This window comes from Neovison vison, chromosome 1, assembly GCF_020171115.1.
Source record: "Neovison vison isolate M4711 chromosome 1, ASM_NN_V1, whole genome shotgun sequence".
NCBI lineage: Eukaryota > Metazoa > Chordata > Mammalia > Carnivora > Mustelidae > Neogale > Neogale vison.
In genome coordinates this window covers 292,140,239-292,162,129 of record NC_058091.1, presented here as the reverse complement: position 1 = coordinate 292,162,129, position 21,891 = coordinate 292,140,239, and the positions used below count along the sequence as shown (strand labels likewise).

The 21,891-nt window shown below is 36.9% G+C and overlaps 1 protein-coding gene across 1 annotated transcript; it reads left to right on the top strand.

Moving 5' to 3' along the window:
* Positions 1-62: 62 nt before the first annotated feature.
* Positions 63-21,404, top strand: C1H5orf22 (chromosome 1 C5orf22 homolog). The gene is made up of 9 exons (XM_044233346.1): positions 63-234; positions 1,487-1,632; positions 3,837-3,986; positions 7,039-7,468; positions 10,045-10,107; positions 10,352-10,473; positions 14,549-14,615; positions 16,497-16,636; positions 19,760-21,404. Exons 1-9 carry the CDS (start codon positions 154-156, stop codon positions 19,890-19,892), a joined length of 1,332 nt encoding a protein of 443 aa, XP_044089281.1. The 5' UTR covers positions 63-153; the 3' UTR covers positions 19,893-21,404.
* The last annotated feature ends 487 nt before the right edge of the window (positions 21,405-21,891 follow it).

Below are 21,891 nucleotides of genomic sequence, written 5' to 3'. Positions count from 1 at the left end.
CCCCGCCCCCTGCCCTCTGCGTCTTCCAATGAGAAACCGCAACCGGGTGAGCGCGCGTTTCCACGCGGGAGGGGCTGTGGGGCTGCCGCTCCGGCGTTCCCGGTCCTAACCTCGCGATTGCGGCCCCCTGGGGTGCTGCCGCGCGGGAAGACCATGGGCGACGCTGTGGGAGAGCACGCTCGCCTCCGGTGCTACCCCAAGCTCCCAGTGTGGGTCGTGGAGGATCACCAGGAGGTGAGCGGGCGGCTGCTGAATTCCGGGGCAGAATCGCGCGAGGGCCAAGGAAGCCGCGGAGCCTCGGTATCGAAGGCCAGAGATAAGCAGAATTTGTTACCCGCGCGAGTTCCATTGCTGTGGGGAAAAACGCCGGAACGACTAACTTGGGAGAATAGGCGCTGACGTTTGTGATTCGCTGACTGTATGTCGGGCCCCTCGTTTAACCTTCACGGTTTGCCCAGAATCCCACACCAACAGCCGGTGGCGTCGGGATTCGAACTGGTGCCTTCTCCCTGCCGAGCGCCGTGTCTTTCCCCTGCGGCTTAACGCAGGCTTCCAGCTTTCCCCGGCGTCTCCATCCCAGCACGGCTGTGTGTAGCTGGGAAGCTTTTTATAAAGAATGTGGGCCGCCGTCTGTGACACAGGGACCATCATCGTAGCACTCTTGGGGCTGCTGGCATTCTTCTGTGCTTAGTGTGTACGTAAATCTTTTTAGGCCGAGCCCGGCTTTTTTAAACAGGAAAGATATTTCCCATTTTATGGCAGTGCTACTTTGCAGTAGCTAAAACGATGCCTTGGTCTGTTCTTCTGGAAGGGAGGCCCATGGATTCGAGACTTTTTTTTTTTTTTTTTAATTTTAATTTTAATTTTTTTTTTTTTTTTAAACGAATCGGCCTTGGAAGTTCTCTGGATAGGGAAGGGGGAGAGGATGATTCCAGATTTAGGCATGGCGAAAGGAAGTTGAGTTCCCAGGAGGTAGGGATCGTGTGTATGGGCCTGAGAAAAAGCACAAGGGCGGGTTAAGCTGTGCTTTCAAATTCGGTGTTAAACCTAGAAGTACGGAGACTGTAACAGGACAGGAGCCTTAGAGACCACCTAGTCTAGCTCCACCATCCTAAGGTGTGGAAAAGGCCGGGAGAACCAAGGTAGCTTGAACACATCGTTACGCCGGAAGGTGTATTAACCACCAGTTACTTCCTGCGGGCCAGCCTTGGTCTGTTGACACACATCGTCCTCTGAGCTTGAGATGGGGCAAGTTGGCAGCAAAGAGATGCCCGCTAAAGCCTTCGGAGATGGGAGCTGGGACGTCTGAGGAAAACATAAAGCATGGGAACGCTATCTAAACCCACCTACAGTGAACAAACTTTATGTTTTCCTACTTCTTAGCACCCTGGTGTGCTTCAAGTTACGTTTTGTTTTTCAGGCTGCAGTTGAGCATATGCTCATGATTTCAGCACTAATTCTGAATGTGTGCATGTTTCTTTCACAGGTCCTGCCTTACATATACCGGGCCATTGGCTCAAAGCATCTTCCTGCCAGTAACATAAGTTTTGTGCATTTTGATTCACATCCAGACCTCCTTATTCCTGTAAATATGCCAGCTGACACTGTGTTTGACAAGGAAACACTTTTCGGGTAATATGTGGTTTTTGTTAATGATTTTTTTTTAAAATTTTATTTATTTATTTGACAGAGAGAGATCACAAGTAGGCAGAGGCAGACAGAGAGAGAGAAAGGAGGAAGCAGGCTCCCTGCCAAGCAGAGAGCTTGATGCGGGACTCAATCCCAGGATCCTGAGATCTTGACCTGAGCTGAAGGCAGAGGCTTAACCCACTGAGCCACCCAGGCGCCCCAATGATTTTTTTTTTTTTTTTTAAAGTAAACTCTTCCCCCAATGGAGGGCTTAAACTGAAGACCCTGAGACCAAGAGTCACACGCTCCACCAAGTGAGCCAGCCAGGCATCCTTCTTTATGAGATTTTATGTGTTTGAAATACAATTGGCAATACATGATAAACAAAGGAAACAGACTTTGCTGAGCTCTTGAGTTTTGTTTTTGTTTCTTTGCCTTTTTTATTTTATTTAGAGCGAATATTGACAGACTTTTTCTTAAAGAGCCAGATAGTAAATATTTTAAGGTTGCACACCATATGGTCTTTGTTGCAACTACTTATCTCTGTCCTCATAGTAAGAAAGCAACAATGGACATTGTGTAACTAATGGCTATATTCCAATAAAACTCTGTTTACAAAAACAAGTGGCCTAGCCAATGTTTGCCAACCTCTGCTTTAGAATATAGAATTTTGGAAGTAGAAAAGACTTTAGAAGTTACCTAAGCCATTTCTCCCTTCCTCCCCACTTTAGAAGTCTGGTTACTAAGGTGCAACAAAATGTATTTTAAACACGTTCATTGGTTGTATAGGCATCACACCTTTAATTTGTATATCCTTCCTTCCAGTATTGAGTCTTTCCAGTATTGAGTCCTTCCAACCTCTCAGTTTCTACTACTTTCTCTTCAAAGGGTCATATGTAATATATTTCTAAATAAAAACTTAACTAGAGTCTCTTCTGTAATAAAGTTCTCTGAAATTCGCTGCTGTCTCATTATGTATGCGTTAGAATGTAGCCTAGTTATACAATATAAAAAGTTGTGTGCCTAGCAGTAATTTTTCTTTAAAATATAAAAAGATAGATGCTTTCGTGAATTAACTTTAGCCTACTACGTTTCTTTCAGTTGCCTTTTTCCAGAACCCCATTTTAGAGCAGTAATTTCTAAAGAAATGTGGTAGCTCTACCATTGTTGTTATTCTCTTTTATATTTAGAGGTTTTATATTTTAGAAATTAAAAAGAATTATGAGACAATGCAGACTGTACAGTTCTAGTCATAGAATAATAATTCTTAAACTTTTTAGTCTGAGACTTCCTGTTTACCCTTAAAATTACTGAGTTTTTTCTAAGTGTGGGTTACATTTATTCACATTTACTGTATTTGAAATTAAAACAGAGAAATGTTTAAAATATAAATTCAATTCAAAATAGTAGACCTTAATATGTTAGCATAAACATGATATTTTTATGAAAAATATATTTTGTAAAGGAAAAATTGAGAAGAGTAACAGTGTTTAAGTTTCTGCACATCTCCTTAATATTTGTCTTTATAGGGGACAGCTAGATTCTCCTATCTACTTCCACTTTCAGTCTGTTGCCATATGTTGTTTTGGTGGAAGTAAATGAAAAAAATTTTGGAAGAGTATTTTCATAGCCTTTTCAGATAATTATGAATATTCAATAGCATACAAAAACTTGACAAGTAGTGGTTTTTTAAAGCTTAGTTTGAATGTAGAATCCAACAATTCAGATTCAAGTCTGAATAATTATTATATTTTGATCAGTCTTTCTTTCAAGAAAAATGCTGTTAAACTTTCAATTGAATCACAAGTGCTTTTCCTTGAGAAAACCTATGTACTTCAAAGTATGTAGCAGAAGTACTTTTTGCATTTCTCATTTTGCCACCCAGAATATTTAAAATGTATACTAAGGACCAAGGTTTAATAAAATTATGAAGGACCTTTTTACATGAAACTGGCTTTCAGAGGGGGTATTGATGCTTGATAGGAAGAATACAATGACTACTAGGAGAGTTGGTGTCGTCGCCTTGATTAATCTTGGGACACCAACCCACCACTGCTTTGCACCATCCATGCAGATGTCAATACAATGGAAAGGGGAAATGATGCCTTAATGCCATCAGGAGGATTGTTAAACTCTTGTTCTGGGTGAAATTACATTTGGGGAAAGACACTCACTAGTAGTTTCCATGTTTTCTATTTCTTTTTCAGAGAATTAAGTATTGAGAATTGGATTATGCCTGCAGTTTATGCTGGCCATTTTTCTCATGTGCTATGGCTTCATCCCACATGGGCTCAGCAAATAAGAGAGGGAAAACATCACTTTTTAGTAGGCAGAGACACTTCTACCACAACAATCAGGTAATTTCCTCGTGTTATAAGAGGGAATGAATGCTTCTTTTGTCTTATTTTGAATCCCCATGATAACTCCTAAGTTGTCTACATACAGATGGGCTCAGATAACCCTCAACTCTTTTGAAGAGTTCTCCAAACACCAGGAACAAGTTTTAAGTCTCTTAACCTTCTTCACACACCATTTATATTTTGTTACTAGTCTTGTTGGTTTTGAGTAATATCTTCATCTTCTGGAATTCTGGATCCATTGATTACTAATTCCATTAAATCATTGAAGTACCTTATAGATTATATAGCTGATGATGCACTTTACTATTTCCTTACAATATAATTATTGTCTGCTGAGTTTAACAATTAGCAGTAGAAAAGCAAAATTACCTCATTTTGAATTTTTTTTTTGTGAATCCAATGGCTAAAAAGTAGATTTGGTGTTTTTATTTTAATAATATGATTAGCTTTAGATAATTAAATTAAGTTACAGCATTTTTTACTTGAGTTACATGTGCAGCTGTTTTTGTTATATAAGCTCTTTAACTGATGTTTTATAGATATTGCAATACTGTAATTATCTTTAGAAATATCACATTTTTACTTTCTCCGTTCTTTTGTGATGGGATGAATGTTTTAAGCACTGAAACCATAACTTTTTCAAAGGTGAAGGGGTGTGGAATAAAATGGTAATACACTGGAAATGAAATACAGTCTTTCTCATTGAAAGTGATACTTTCTTTTTTTTTTTTAATTAACATATAAACTATTATTTGCTCTAGGGGTACAGGTCTGTGAATTACACATTTCACAGCACTCACCATAGCACATAACCTCCCCAATGTCCATAACCCAGCCACCCTATCTCTACCCCACCACCCTCCAGCAATCCTCGGTTTGTTTCCTGAAATTAAGAGTCTGTTAAGTTTGTCTCCCTCCCGATCCCATCTTGTTTCATTTTTTCCCTCCCTACCCCCCACGACTCTCCGCCCTGCCTCTCAAACTCCTCATATCAGAGAGATTGACTTATTTCGCTTAGCATAATACCCTCCAGTTCTATCCACGTCATTGCAAATGGCAAGATTGGGGGGGGCAGTTGATGGCTGCATTCTATTCCACATCTTTATCCATTCATCTGTTATAAACACTCGGGTGCACGTGCCCCTTCAGATCCCTATATTTGTATCTTTAGGGTAAATACCCAGTAGTGCAAGGGCTAGTATCCAAAATCTTTAAAGAACTTATCAAACTCAACACCCAAAGAACAGATAATCCAATCAAAAAATGCACAGAAGACGTGAACATACATTTCAGCAAATAAGACATCCAGATGGCCAACAGACACATGAAAAAGTTCTCCACATCACTTGGCATCTGGGAAATATAAATCAAAACCACAGTGAGATATCACCTCACACCAGTCAGAATGGCTAAAATTAACAAGTCAGGAAACAACAGATGTTGGTGAGGATGTGGAGAAAGGGGAACCCTCCTACACTGTTGGTGGGAATGCAAGCTGGTGCAGCCACTCTGGAAAACCGTAGGGAGATTCCTCAAAAAGTTGAAAATAGAGCTACCCTACGATCCAGCAATTGCACTAGTGGGTATTTATTCTAAAGAAAGTGATACTTTTTATTTCTGATTTATCCTTAATGATACAGTTAAATTTTGTTGAATGTTCTTATCAGTTGCACAAATAACTTTGTTGTGAAACCATGAAAATTCTATTTATTGAGGATATTACTCTAAATAAATAAATAGGACTCCACATAGAATAAGTATTATATATAATACTGGTATACATGAAGAATGGTGGTGCTTTTATTGAGTATTTCAGTGAGTACACCTAACTATCTGTAACAGGTTTCTGTAAAATCAAATAATTCTGAATAACCTGAAAAAGACATTTGAAACTCAATGTATAATAATATTAGGAAAAATTTTATTATCTGGTGATTTTACTTAATCCTGCAAATAAAAGTTTACGGAAGAGACACAGGTATGTAGTCTGAGATGCATGTGTTTGTACCGATAGGAACAAAGTAAAGAGTCCTTTATTAAAGAAGAATATGAATTTAGGTTGGGGGATACAGCCTTTGACATTCTTGGAATGGCACAATTTATAATAAGCCTGGATATTAGCTGTATTATGCCATTAGTCTTATTTGGAAACGTAATACCTTTTTCAGTTTAAGCCTAAATAGCTAGAGAAAAGTGAGTAGGAACTAAATATTAACCATTATTTTAGTTGGATAGAGCCTACCTCTGAAAGAAGCATTTAGTTTTGCTATTTATTCCAAATACTTCCTAAGGCATAATATAGTTGAAAAGCTAAGAACATGATGATACATTTAAAATCAGAAATCTGTAACTTGTAAAAATACATTCTGCATGTGTATAAGATTTTTTTAAGTTGTTTTCCATATTAAAATATTATGGTTATACAGAGTTTGGCACAGCTTTGAAACACATCAGAGGGAGCTTTTGTTAAGAGAAATAATTTCCAGATGTCATTTTTCTCTTAAGTGATTATTTGGATGAAGTTACAGCTGGTATGAAAGTGATCCAGAACACTAGCTGAAAGAGGATCATTTATTTCTTTCTCTTATTAGAGTTTACCACACACAGTCCAGGGCCTATGTGGCAGTTTACAGGTTCAGAAACCCCAGTTCCTTTTATCTTTTTGCTTCATCTCTAAAGCATTGCCTCTGTCCTCATAGTCCAAGATGGGCTTGTCATTTGCAGGCTCATGCACCAGGCAGCCCGTAGAGAGCAAGATTATGTATGCCTCTCTTCCACTCACAGCCTTAAGCCAGAACTTAGTCAAACAACCACACCTGGCTGCAAGATAGGCTATGAAATAGTCTTTACTTTGGGCAGTTGTGTGCCCAACTAAAAATCAGGGGAATGCTATCTCTGCAGAAGAACAGGAATTAACGAAAGTAGGGAGAGCACTTAGTTTTTGTTAAATATGTTCTTTGTTACATTTCTGCAGTGCTTTGGAAGTGCTACATGAAATGTCAGCTAATTTGTCTGCTTGTCTTTAAAACAGTTTTTTCCTCTAATCCAGGGTTACGAGTACGGATCATTACTTTCTAAGTGATGGTCTTTATGTAACTGAAGACCAACTAGAGAACCAAAAACCTTTACAATTGGATGTAATTATGGTAAAACCTTATAAACCCTGTAACAATCAAGAAGAAAATGATGCAGTGTCTTCTGCTAAGAAGCCAAAGCTAGCACTGGAAGATGCAGAAAACACTGCTTCTACTATCTGTGACTCTTACTCAGAAGGACTGGAAAAGGACACTTTGACACAGAGGAGGGGCCAGATTTGCCTAGAGCAATCATGTTCATGTTCTTCTGAAAGTCAAGAATGTCAGACTACAGTCAGCACTGGGGAAATTCTGGAAATTTTGAAGAGAGGGGATGCATTTGTGTTAGATATTGACTTGGATTTTTTTTCAGTCAAGAATCCCTTCAAAGAAATGTTCACTCAGGTAAATGTATTTTTAAAATGTAGATCTTGAGAATTGTATGACATTTTTCTAGATCAGAGATCCACAAACTTCCTGCAAACAGCCAGGTATTGATTAAGATTTATTGGGGGTCCTATATGATTTCTGTCACACATTCTTCCTTGTTGTTAGATCTTTTAAAATCATACGCACCTATTTTTTTAATTGAATTATGTATGTACCTTTTTTTTTTTAAAGATTTTATTTATTTATTTGTCAGGGATAGAGGGAGAGAGAGCGAGCGAGCACAGGTAGACAGAGAGGCAGGCAGAGGCAGAGGGAGAAGCAGGCTCCTTGCCGAGCAAGGAGCCCGATGTGGGACTCAGTCCCAGGACACTGGGATCATGACCTGAGCCAAAGGCAGCTGCTTAACCAACTGAGCCACCCAGGTGTCCCTGTATGTACCTTTCTTAACTCAAGGGCCATACGAAAACAAGTTGTAGGTTGTGGGTTGTTGATCCCTGCTCTAGATAGCAGTTATTATTTTGTGTTTATTAATTGGGGTAATATGTATGTGGATAGTTGGAAAAACTGAAATCTCATAGTACAAGAAAGTGTATGCATCAAAGAATATCACTCTCTCATCCCATTCCCATTCCCTCAGTTTCCTACATCAGAAAACAAACATCATGGCCAGTTTCTTGGTGTATCTTTCCAGAGATTCTACATATATAAAGTGCTGTGTGACAGATTTTTCACTGGACTATGAGGTCCCTGATTTTACACATGTACTATCTGTAGCTAATGATTTAGGCCTGTGATTCTTAGGGTACCTTAGCAGATCTTAAATGCAGAAAGCCAGACAATATTAGCATGCACAGATCTGAGATGAAACATTTAAGAAACCAATAAATTCATGCTCCAAGTGAGCATTCCTTAGTGCATTTTATAGCACAGTAACTGCTTACTTTAACATTGGGAAGTTTGTTCAAGTCTATTCTTTTTGGGATTCAAACTATTTTTTCTACCTAAAATTGTTTGATTATAATGATGATGTTGCACTTAACGATCCTAATTCAGATAGATATGTATTGGAAGCCATTGTGATTTATCAAAGAGCTCTAAATAGGTATTGATTTAAAAATAGGTAAGATTTGAAGATTTAGTATAATCTGAAACAAGACTGGGGGACCTAGAGTACTCTCCCAACCTGCAAATAAGGGAGAAAAATTGCAGTTTCTTTCAGCTCTTGTACATGGAGCCAGGGGTTATAGCCATAAATTCTTAGAATCATGGAAATGACCTTAGAACTATTTAGAAAGCTTTAAGAATAGGCATATCTGAAAGTTGAAGAAACTGACTTTAGAAATTTATATTACAAATATACTCGAATTTTTTGTTTTGGGTTTTTTTTTTATTTAATTTTATTTTGTTTTCAGTGTTCCAAAATTCATTGTTTATGCACCACACCCAGTGCTCCATGCAGTACATGCCCTCCATAATACCCACCACCAGGCTCACCCAACCTCCCACCCCCACCTTCCAAAACCCTCAGATTGTTTTTCAGAGTCCACAGTCTCTCATGGTTCATCTCCCCCTCGGATATCCCCCAACTCACTTCTCTTCTCCATCTCCCAGTGTCTTCCATGTTATTCCTTATGCTCCACAAATGAGTGAAACCATATGATAAATGACTTTCTCTGCTTTACTTATTTCAATCAAATGTTTTTAATGAAGATTTCTACAAAGTTAGTGGCAAGGAACTTCGTGGCAGTTACTTCTTTTCCAGTGCTATCAGGAAACCTGGGAGGTGGAGGTTTTTATATCCATTTTTTTTTTTTTTAAAGAACATGTGCAGAAGTCCAGAGTGAGTTAACTTCTATTTGTTACTTCTACTGCTTATTAGCTGCTTGATCTTGGGAAAGTTACCTAACCTTTCTGGCCCACAGTTTCTTCAAGTTTAAAATCAAAATAATGACAGGGAAGTTACAGGATTATTATGATGAGAGGAATGGCACAACATTGTGCTTAATGAACTTCAGCTCTTGCATATAAACTCTTCCCAACAGTAGTACTCCTAAAAGGGATTATTGGGGTCAGATATACCCACCTATAATGGGGCTATTTAGTGTGCTAAATGAGGGGGGAGACATTCTTCTGGAAAATCTGTGCTTAGAAGGCATCATTCTTCTATTGTGTCTGCCCCCAGTATTCCCTTTGAACTTCCGAGTTCTCTTCTGTGGCTAGGGAAAGGACTGCAAGGTGAACATGGAAAGTTTTTGTTGTTGTTGTTAAAAACATGTATATTTCCTATACATAGCTAAAATCTGTTTAGATAGTAGGATATATCCATTTAGAATGTAGAATATTATTAGAAATCTTTCATATCAATCTTTTTCCATAGCTAATTTTCATACATTATTGTCAGGATAGAGTTACCCTAAAGCAATGACAGTGTTTACAGTAACATCTGAGTTATACATTTTCCCTGATTTTCACAAACTAATCTTTCAAGGATTAGCTAAGATATTCTCCTTATGTCATAACCATTTTTTACTTAAAGCATATCATTGAAAAAATTTTTTTTCCAGTATATGGATTTTTTTTTTGTTTTCCAGGAAGAGTACAAAATCTTACAAGAGTTGTACCAGTTTAAAAAACCTGGTACCAACCTGACAGAGGTATCCTTCTTTTGTTTCTTTTGGATTTTGTCTATTTATTGCATATCTAATAATATCTTATAAGTCATTAGAGTGCTCTCAGACTTCTAACCAAAATCTTGGTGTGTTTATTGGAGAAGCCCATGGTTAGTTAGTACTGAGAAGTCATGATTTTAACTAATTGAACTGATATTTTCATTGCAATGGGATTTCACTTATTTGTTCAAAAAATAATTATAATCTTGGCTTTTCAATGTGTTTTAAGGAAGATTTGGTAGATTGTGTTGATACTCGAATTCATCAGTTAGAAGATTTAGAAGCTGCTTTTGCTGATTTATGTGATGGTGATGATGAAGAAACTGTACAGAAATGGGCTTCAAACCCTGGGTAAGACCTTGAAACATTTTTTTCCCCAACCCTATTTTAGTCCTAGATATATAGTCAAATTTGCTAGATAAATTACTTTTAAAAAATCACTATTAAGTGCCAACAGAAATTTACTAGCAATGGCTAGCCTTTGCTGTGTGTGTTCTATGTGCCCAATTCTAAGATTTTTCCTTGCATTTATCTCATTTATTCCCTACAACAATCTGATGACTTCATTGTTATTATGTTCATTTTATACATGAGGAAACTAGGGTACAGAGGTTTAAGTTGCTCAAAATCACATAATAAGTGGGTATGTGCTTAATCATTGTGCAGTGACTTCCCCTGTGATATATAATATGTGGTGCTAGGTCTTAGGGAAGATTAAAAATTGGTAAGACAGCCCGCATTCTAAGTAGAATAAGAAAAAAAATTAACCTATCAATATAATAATTACAGTAAAAGTAAATGACTAGAAAAGTAAAATATAATGTGAAAACTTGCCTCCTTTTAAGGATAGCCCAACTATAAATAGAAGCTTAAGCTGCCCATGACATGAGGGAGCAGGATTTGAAAGCTGGATTCTTCATCAGGTCCTCTTTTGGGCCAATTGTCTCATCATTAACATTACCTTGAAAACATGGAGAGAAAAGTTCTTTTGGCATGATTGTCCGTCATTTTACATGGTGGGGTAAAGAGTTACTTTAGTATTAAAGCAAATTTGAAAGGATGTTGGCATAAATAGTATAGTTACTTTTCCCTAAACTAATTCATTTTTTTCTAGTGCAGTATAGTTGACATACTGTATTATAGTAGTCTCAAGTGTACAGCATAATGAATTGATAATTCTGTATATTACACAGTGCTCACCGCAGTAAGCTTAGTTACCGTCTGTCACTATACAGTGTTTTTACAATATTGATTACATTCCCTATGCTTTAGTTTTTATCCCTGTAACTTATTTATTTTATGGCTTGATTTGCACCTCTTAATCCCATTCACCTATTTCATCTATCTCCCCATCCCTTCTGGCAGCCACCAGTTCTTTGTATTTATGAGCCTGTTTCTGGGTTTTTTTGTTCATCTTTTTAGACTTCTTTGTTCTGCTTTTTAGACTCCATATACAAGTGAAATCATGTGGTAGTTATCTGCACTTATTTCATTTAGTCTGATAATCTCTAGGTCCATCCATGTTGTCATGAATGCCAAAGTTGCATTCTTTTTTATGGCTGGGTAATATTCCATTGTCTATATACACATCTTCTTTCTCCATTCATCTGTCAAAGGGTTGACAGATATGGGTTGCTTCCATATCTTGACTATTGTAAATAATGCTGTACTAAAAATAGGAGTGCATATATCTTTTCAAATTAGTGTTTTTGTTTTCTGTGGGTAAATACCCAGCAGTGAAGTTACTGGATCATATGCTATTTCTGTTTTTAATTTTTTTGAGGAACTTCCATACTTTTCCCAGTGGCTTCACCAGTTTACATTTTTACCAACAGGGCACAAAAGCTCCCTTTTCTCCAATCTTCATCAACACTTATTATTTCTTGTTCTTTGATTCTAGCCATTCTGACCAGTATGAGGTCATTTCTCACTGTGGTTTGGGTTTCCATTTCCGTGATGATTCGTGATTTTAAGTCTCTGAAATAATTCTTTAAATCATAAAACTCAAAAGGCCAGGAAACTAAAATAGGACTATCAGACCCAAACTTTTTTGTCCTCATGAGCATAGGAATCCAGAAGTAGCTTAATTTCAAATTGATCTTCCACAAACTGAGATTATTCTGCACAGTATAAATATAAGAAATCAGTTATAAGATAGCAACATAAATTAGAGTTAGAATCATAGGGGTGCCTGGATGGCTCAGTGGGTTAAAGCCTCTGCCTTCGGTTCAGGTTATGATCCTAGGGTCCTGGGATTGAGCCCCACATCAGGCTCCCTGCTGAGCAGGGAGCCTGCTTCCTCCTCTCTCTCTCTGCCTGCCTCTCTGCCTACTTGTGATCTCTGTCAAATAAATAAATAAAATCTTTTTTAAAAAAAGAATTAGAATCATAGTGCTCTGAGCCACTAAGACTTGTTATGTCATAGTTATTTAAAATAATTCATCAGATATATAGAAGAATACAGAAGAAACTGGAATATAAGTTGCCTCTGGGTAGAGGAATTCTGTGGCTGAAAGATAAAGTTATAAGAGGGGTGCCTGGGTGGCTCAGTGGGTTAAGCCTCTGCCTTCGGCTCAGGTCATGATCCTAGTGTCCTGGGATCCTCTCTGTGCCTGCCTCTCTGACTACTTGTGATCTCTGTCTGTCAAATAAATAAATAAATAAATCTTTTAAAAAAAAAAAAAGATAAAGTTATAAGAAAGAAACATCTTTTACTATGTGTGTATTCAGAATATTCAATGTAATTTTTGTTTAAAAATAAAATATTGAGAAACATCCCTGAAATAGAAATATCATAAAACTTCATTATCACTAAGGAAAACCATGGTATTATAGTTTTCACATCAGTAAATATTGACCAGGCATTTTAACAATCAGTTCACACTTTCCCTCTTTTGCATAGAGTGCTAATTCAAAAAATGATTCCCTCCTTTTTGAAATTATGATGGAAGAGGGAGATGTAGAAATAACTCACAGGCTATGAGTCTTTCTAGAAATACTGAAAAGTACCTATTATTTTGTCATGTCTCAAACCAAGTTTAAAGCTTAAAACAGCATGAAAACCTTGGAGTCCTGAATGTAGCCCACAGATGGGGCCATTTTTCACTGAACCCACTGTGCCTGGTGAACATGCCCAGTTAACTCTTCATCACCTGCAGGGAGTTCTCTCAAAGACTTGGAGAAACAATGAGGCTACAACAGAAGCAGGTCCAGACTGTGGCTGTAAGTGGGGGGAAAAAAATAACACAAAGGAAAAGTAGGTGAGACAAGCAAGAAAAGTCTCCCCAAACTTACCGTGCCCCTGAAGGGCCAGATCCTCAGCGTGAAGGAATCCTCACTATTAAGAAGTAGAGGAGGTAGGTGATTAGGGTCCAGAAGCCCAGAAAATGTTTCTAATAAAAAGAAAGAAATAGCAGGATGAGTTGATCAATAGACCTCCATGCCTCCCTTTTTCTTTCTTTTTTCCACTGCCCTCTGCCCCCGGATGAGTACATATTGGTGAGGGAGGCAGAATACTAGAACCATTAATTAATCATGGCTTCCAAAGAGGTCCACCTAAATTAAATCACTTAAAGGCACTATTGTTAGTATACCAAATGGTATAGAACTTTTCCAGTTTTTAAGTGTGTATGTCAATAAATATATTCTTAAATTTTTTTAACTTTTGAGAAACTCTTTGCATCACCATGTGCTAAAGGCACTTAGTTTTATTGCTGATGAAAATAATTTTTAGGGCACCTGGGTGGCTTAGTGGGTTAAGCCTCTGCCTTCAGCTCAGGTCATGATCTCAGGGTCCTGGGATCGAGTCCCACATCCGGCTCCCTGCTCAGCAGGGAGCCTGCTTTCCCCCCACCCCGCCTACTTGTGATTTCTGTGTATCAAATAAATAAATAAAATCTTTTAAAAAATTAAAATTTAAAAAAGAAAAGAATTTTTAAAGTCAGGGTGGAGCTTCCATTTTTAACGAAGAGGAAAATCAGGGCGCCTGGGTGGCTCAGTGGGTTAAAGCCTCTCCTTCAGCTCGGGTCATGATCCCTGGGTCCTGGGATCAAGCCCCGAGTCGGGCTCTCTGCTCAGCAGGGAGCCTGCTTCCTCCTCTCCCTCTGCCTGCTTCTCTGCCTACTTGTGATCTCTGTCTGTCAAATAAATAAAATCTTTAAAAAAAAAAGAAGAAGAAGAGGAAAATCCCAGTTTCTTGAATGCTAATTTTCAACCTTTAACACAATCTGTAATATTGTGGGTAAGAAAAAACAGAACATTTATTTCTTAGTATTTTAAGATGATATTTAAATATCTTTATCTTTCATTTTTCTCAAATATCATGTGACACAATCTTAAAGGTAAATTTTAAGTGTAATAGATCATTTGCTTCTATAATTTTAGCTGAGGTGGTATAATGTTTAATTGAAGGGTGACTTTTTTCCAGAATGGAATCACTAATTCCGCTTGTACAGAGTTTGAAAAAACGGATGGAAGTACCAGACTATGAAATGGTAAATACTTTAAATTAAAGTATAAAATTAACCCTTGAGAAAGGCATTTTTCTGAGTAGAAAAAGTAAGTTTTATTAAAGTGTTTTTTTTTTTAAATTTGTGTTCCAGGAAAGTGTAAATGAATTATTTTATTTAAATGAGAAGAAATGAAAAAGTATATAACTTTTTAGAAGTCAGAATACTGGAAAAGTTTTCCAGAAAAAAATAAGTTTTTCCCAATTTTATTTAAGAAGCAAAAATGCTGTGTTGTTTTTTATTTTGTTTATGGTCAGATCTCTCCTTGCCAGAGAAAATAAATATATAATTTTTAAAGTTGTCCCTTATTTATTAATTCATTTTCATACTATCCTCCTCCTCCTATCTTTCTTCTCTCTGAAAACTTTCCTGATTGTCAAAACCAAGAGAAAGGCAAGGTGTTCTAGCAAGTGCATCTCAACTCTGTCAGCTCTGTCACTGGCTTTGTTTGCCAACAGTGATCTGAAAACTGTGGTAAAAGTGGATACCGTCAATGATAATTGCTTTTATTTTTATATCATTTCACAGTCTTTGAAGCATAAATTTTCCCATTTGAAGTACAGTGTCTCTTCTCAGATTTTGTGCCGAAACTGAGACCCACGAGTCTTCTTTTACTCGTAACGCTTCTTTGACTTCAATAAATCATGTTTTTGCTCGAGTTTTCTTTAATTGTGGAATACAGGCAAACCACCTTATTTGAACTGAAGTTTATGTACTAATTTAATGCCAACTTTATAAGAATAAAAAAGTACTAACAAAAGAATATTTTGGTTAAATTGGAGCTAGTCCAAAACCCACTTTTTTTAAATAGCAATTTTTAAGAATGATAGAGTTAGAAGATACTTAGGGTTTTAAAAATGTTTTGAGCTTGCATGACATTGTTGGATGTGTCTTCATGCATATCTCCTGTAAATGTTATATCAGGATTTTTCCAGTGGTAGGGAGTTTTTTGGACACTAGTGAGAGAAGGAAGGGATGGAATGGGCTTGATTGCAGAGTATAGAATCAGATATCATGTGCCTATAGCTTCAGGATTAGACAACTGTTTTGATCCTTTGAGTAGAAAAGAACGTGCACAGTTTGTCATTTTCCTACATTGATTGTTCCTAGTTAAATTTTTGATGTGTATCCAGAGCCAATAGCAATAAAATAGCAGATTAAAGTGTTTTTTATTTCCCAATCTTTACACTTATATACAGTAGGCAAAACAGTGACATATTGAGTTCCATTTTTCAAAACTTCAAAACAGAGGATGTAAAATGTTAGCCCATGAGCCGCTTGTAACTTTCAGGCATAGTTTAGTGCTAAGACTGGAGCACCAGTCATTTACATGTAAAATACATCTATAGATGTCATAGTATGTGTTGGTACACGTAAAGGATACATAAGAAACTGGTAACAGGAGAAAGACTTTCCCTTATATCCTCTTGAAGTTTGAGCATAGTACTAGATTAGATGCATGTATCTAAAATAATAATAATAATAATATGTTGAAGGAAAAGGTAGGATGAGAATATACACAGTTTTTTATCAGCTTTTAGATTCTGGGTAAAATGGATGATTTGCTAGAAGATATGAATTATCAAAATAGACTCAAGTAAAGACAGGAACTGAATTCATAATTACAAAAAAAAATAGTTAAAAGAATTATTCCTATATAAAGGACATCAGGCCCAAACAGAAGTTACAGGCAAGTTCTTCTAAAACTTTAGAGAATGGAGAACTTCTGTAGCACAGAAACCGTTAAGGAAAAAATAAGCCCAGTCCACAACAATATTAAAAGATTTGTCAGCAAGGATATTAATAGTTTAAAAAATCTAAAAACAATAAAGCTTATGGTATAATTTTTAATTTTCTTATTTTCAGGTTCACCAGGCTGGTCTAACCTGTGATTACTCCGAACTTCCTCACCATATCAGCACAGAACAAGAAATTGAGTATCTTATTCAGTCTGTATATTATTTACTGAAAAATTTACCAAAACCTACTCTTGTGACAATTGCAAGGTAAGTGTGGTAGCCTGAATCATGGTCCACTAAAGATATTCACATCCTAATCTCCAGAACCTGTGTATATGTTATCTTGTATAGGAAAAGAGACTTTGCAGATTAATTAACTCAAGGATCTTGAAGTGAGATTACCCTGGATTATCCAGAGGACCAGTGCGCTCACAGTGGTCCTTATGAAAGGAGGACAAGAGGGTCAGAATCAGAGAAATTGAAAGATGCCAGGCTGCAGGCTTTGAAGGTGGAAGATAGGGAGGGCCACAAGCTAAGGAATGCAAGTGGCCTCTAGAAGCTGGAAAGACGGAAACAGATTCTTCCCTAGAACCTAGAGAAGAATGCAGTATCTTTATTTGAGGACTTCTGATTCCCAACAAAACTGTAATAACTTTGTATTGCTTTAAGCCACTGAGTTTGTGGTAATTTGTTATAGCAGCCATAAGAAATTGTAACAGAGTCTCCATAGATGAATCGTCAGATGTTGTATTTTCTCTTTCCTCTTAGCGATGGTTGGCAAACAACATACAGTTCTTACTATCTTGTCTTTGAAGTTGGTGATACTATTCAGATGAACACAAGAATTCCCATTTGTGTGTCTTCAATAGAATATTTAGCTGCTGCCATGTTTCAGATTTGAAAGTAATGTGCTGAAAGTTACCACAATTTATTAAAACTTTTCTGTGTTAATCTTTGGGTTGGTTTTATATGAAACTGTGAGTTTAATACTTTAATATTTTTATTATAATGTCCTTTTACATCCTAAAATGAAATTCATAGGTAATCTGACCTACATAACTGCATAGTTTAAGTATATAGAAATATTATACGTAATATATAGATAGTTGCAATAACAGAATAGTTCATTCAGGCTGCAATAACAGAATACCGTAGACCACGTGGCTTATAAACAACAGAAATTCATTTCTCACAGTGCCGGAGGCTGGGTAGTCCAAGATGCAGTCACCAGCAGATTCAGTGTGGTGAAGACCTGCTTCCTGGGTTACAGACAGCCGTCTTCTCCCTGTAATCTCACATGGTAGAAAGCGTGAAGGAGCTTTCTCTCCCTCTGGCATCTCTTTCCTAATGGCATTAATCTCATCCATGAGGATGCACCCTCCTGACTTAATCACCTCCAAATATGATCACACTGGAGATTAGATTCAACATAAGGATTTTGGAGGGACACAAACATTCAGTATGTAGCAATAACCTCCCTGTACACATAATTTAAATATATGTAATATTAATTATATATGTATGCACACACACAAATCATTGTAACATAAGAGAAATAAAAGTAACTGATGAAGTAATACGTATTAAAATGCCACACAAGGGGTGCCTGGGTGGCTCAGTCAGTCAAGCTTCTATGTGTCTGCCTATGACTCAGCTGGTAATTTCAGGGTCCTTCCCTGTTGGGCTTCCTCCTCAGTGGGGAATCTGCCTCTCCCTCTTCCTCTATTTCTCCCTCTCACTTATGTGCATGTGTGTGTGTCCTTTCTCTCAAATAATAAATGAAATCTTTAAAAAAAAATTTTTAAAGCCACATAAAACTAGCATCTTTACAGAGTCACTAAATGTAAAGTTACACGTGCAGACAGACACTCGTGTATTGTATTGGCCAAATACCGTGAGCAGCACTGTCATAGTGACATGGTTTTTCTCGTCCTAACAACCTTTTGGTAAAGTTCTGAACTTAAAGTCCAGACTTCTCTCCACATACAGCATGGTTGCAGTCCTGGGAAATTTAGCTCATATTTAATCCATTTCCAAAAATATTTTGTTCACCTGTAGAAGAGTATTAAATTCGAGGCTCAAAAATTAAAAACAGGTTTTTTTACTTATATGAGTGTTCTGTGGACTTTGGAAACTATATAGGACACAAGTATTTACATTCATATTACAGAACTGTCCTGTGTATTGTAAGCATTCGAGCAGCCCTACCCTCTTGCCTTCACCCCTTAATTATCATTGTGACAATCAAAAATGTACCTACAGATGTCCAAAACTCCTTCTTGGGGGTAGTTCCCCTCAAGAACTATTCTAATACTGTTTTAAAGAAGCCAGAAATCTTTTTGAAAGCATCGAAGTACTCCTTATTTATTAAGGCTATAAATTAAACTTTTATCCATATGTATATATTAGACAGTATTTAAGAATTTTAAATTTTTCTGTTTCATTTATTGTGTGTTATTAACATCAAGTCTCAAAAATAACCTGATCACCAGAGAATAGAATGAGTTCATCAGAAGTCTTACAGATTATGTCTTTAGGTCTAAAATACTTGTGACAAGGACTAAACTAGATAACTAAATCCATTTCCTTCTATAAAGATTTCCAATCCCACATCTAAATGGCTTTCCTTACCCCAGTCCAGAATCAGGATGAAATCATTTTAGATCTTAATCTGGCTGTAATCATCAGTGGCATTCTAACTGGTTGGTAACTGAAGTTATAGTTGCTGATTCTGACTCCCCCAAATACAGGTTCCAGCCCTATCCCACTTTGTTCTTTTCTCTTTAATACCACCTGGGAAACTAATACCAATACCAACACATCTCCCTATTGCATTTTGGGTAATCCTATGTACGTGTATAGTTAACAAATCGTTTTTAGAAGCAGAAACGTTTTATCAGTCGGAAAGCCTCTACTCTTATTTCTAGCCCTACTGTGCCCATAATAAAAGAATGAGAAAGATACCCAATCACGAAGATAAAAACCCCCAGTATTTCCAGCATCTCCCTTCCAGGGAAACAGCAATCTAGTGATTAAGCACTGAAGCTTTGAAGACATGCTATGTCATTTTGAATCCCATCACCAGCACTTAGTAGCTAGGTGATCTCCGCAGGTTAATTTTCTCTGTTTCATATTCCTTTAAAGGAATCGTAAATGTATGTATTTTGTAGAGTTGCTGAGAAGATTAAAGAACATAATATAATGCTCCTGGCATAAACATTTAGTAGCTTTCAACTGTTTGTTTGTTTGTTTGTTTGTTTTTCCAAAATTCAACACACTTTCATTTCTATTTTATATTGAAATCAACACAGGCAGACTTTTCTTCACTGCACAGTATGATCTCCTCTCCTTTACATGTATTTTTCTTTTTCTTTCCCTTCTTGGTTCCAGGTCAAGTCTGGATGATTACTGTCCTTCTGAGCAAGTTGACAGCATTCAAGAAAAAGTCCTCAATGTGCTACGCTCCCTCTATGGAGCTGTAGATATTCACCTGGTGTACTTAGCAGAATGCTCTCCATCCTGAAACAACAAAACACTAGGCTCCTATTACATCTTGATGTAATAACAGGGTTTTCATTAACTTATTTGTAAATGAGTTTTCCAGAGAAGATGGAAATAAATGCTTTTATATTAACTTTAAGTTAAAATCTTTCAGGTATTTTGAATCTCAAAACATATCATCACTTGTCAAATGATGACAATTTTTTTTTTACATCAAGTCTACGCCCGGCAACTGATTGTTGCTTATTCTTCTACTTTTCCATCATTGCCTTCTTCACTTTGTAAGGGTTGGGTTTTTTCCTCTTTTCCCCCTATGTCAGTTGGACTGTACGAAATTGATTCATCTATTCATTCAACTAACTGACATTTATTGAACACTTAATGTGCCAAACATAATTAAGTGCTGGGTATATGGTAATGAACAGAATAGACAAGGTCCCCTGCCCTCTTAGGGGACAGCTGAGAAACAAATTATGGATTATGAGAAGGATTATGAAGGAAAGGACAGCCATAAACACATCTTAGGCATGCTCTTAGTACTCAGGGTACCCTAGCTATATAAGGAAGTAACATTCTCAAAAGCTACTACCAAAAAATAACCTTGCCTGTCCATGAAAATCAGAAAATCTACCTTTCCAAGATTGTCAGCGTTGTGGCTCAGCTGTTGCTGCATACTGTCACACTGTTGGAGTGGAGGAGGTCTAGTTGAGTAAAGTCAACTAACAAAAATTTTCTTTGCTAATCAGAAAAGCCCTTTAGGGTTTTTGGTGCCTCCAGATGATCAGTATGGACGTTGATTATCATCATAATTCCTAAGTGCCACTTTATTGGCAGTCTGGGTTGATAATTTCTAATAATAATCTAGCTTTTAGTATAAATAGAAAAAAGATAGATCCTTAATTCTGACCTACCATAAATACCCAAAGACTTAACTGCCCTCTACCAGCCTCTCCATCAGTAAGAGAGCCTACCTAGTCCCTCTTAATCATGGAACTTTTTCATTTGCTTAATTTACCAAAGTCTTCCCTCTTCAGTATTCCTTATGTACAGCAATCATTTTTACCTACGTGATTTTCTTTTTTTTTTTTTTTTTTAAGGTAGGGTGGCGATTGTTCGGGGGGGGGAGGGGAGACACCCATCCATTTCTCAATCCTAACACAGCAGTTGTTTTCATTTTTGCATGTAGCTTTTGGGCCTTGACGACATGTGTACATGTTGAGTTGCATGTAGCCGCAATTATAGTGTGTTACCTAACTTATGGCTAGTACCCAAATTCCATTCCATTGCCACTCAGTAGATGGCACCAGATCCCATTTTTCCAATGATGCTGTTTTCGAGCAAATTTTTCTTGTCATCAAATTGATTTCCCAAGGCTGATAGCGTGAATGCCTGTTTCTGTTGTGAGAAGCAAAGCAAAGTGATTCAGCTTTCCCTTCTGATAGAACGTTATTTGCCAGAAAGTTTTCTCTGTAAAATCAGAATTGTAAAACAGTGCTATTTTTAAATTAAAAAAAAATTATTAGAGTTCTATAAATGGATGTTACTTTTATGAGTAAATTATTCTGTGTGCTAAAAGAAATTTTAAAAAAGTGTGTTCTGAGGTTTTAAAGATTTAAAACCAAAGTAGCACTAATTTTATGTGGTCTCCGTGTGTTCATAATACTGATCTTTTGATCTGTTTGAGTAGTCAGTTCCCATGAACTCGATGTGACTCATCATTGTTTTAACTCAGGTAGGATAAAAGGGCATCAGTTTCTTTTTTCAGAATATTCATTGTTTCATTCTGCTCTGTGATTCTCTTTGAATGAAATTCAGTTCCTATTTGTTAACTAGTACCAACTTGGCAAATTACATCACTGTGCATTTCTAATAAGAAGATACTTAGTTTATCAAGATGTCCTTCATTTGTGTTTTAAGTACCAATAAGGTATACCACTGTACAGGGTTTTGGATTATATACAAATATCACTGAAGCATGGGATTTTGAGCACTTTTTTTTAAACTCTGAGTTAAATGTAAGC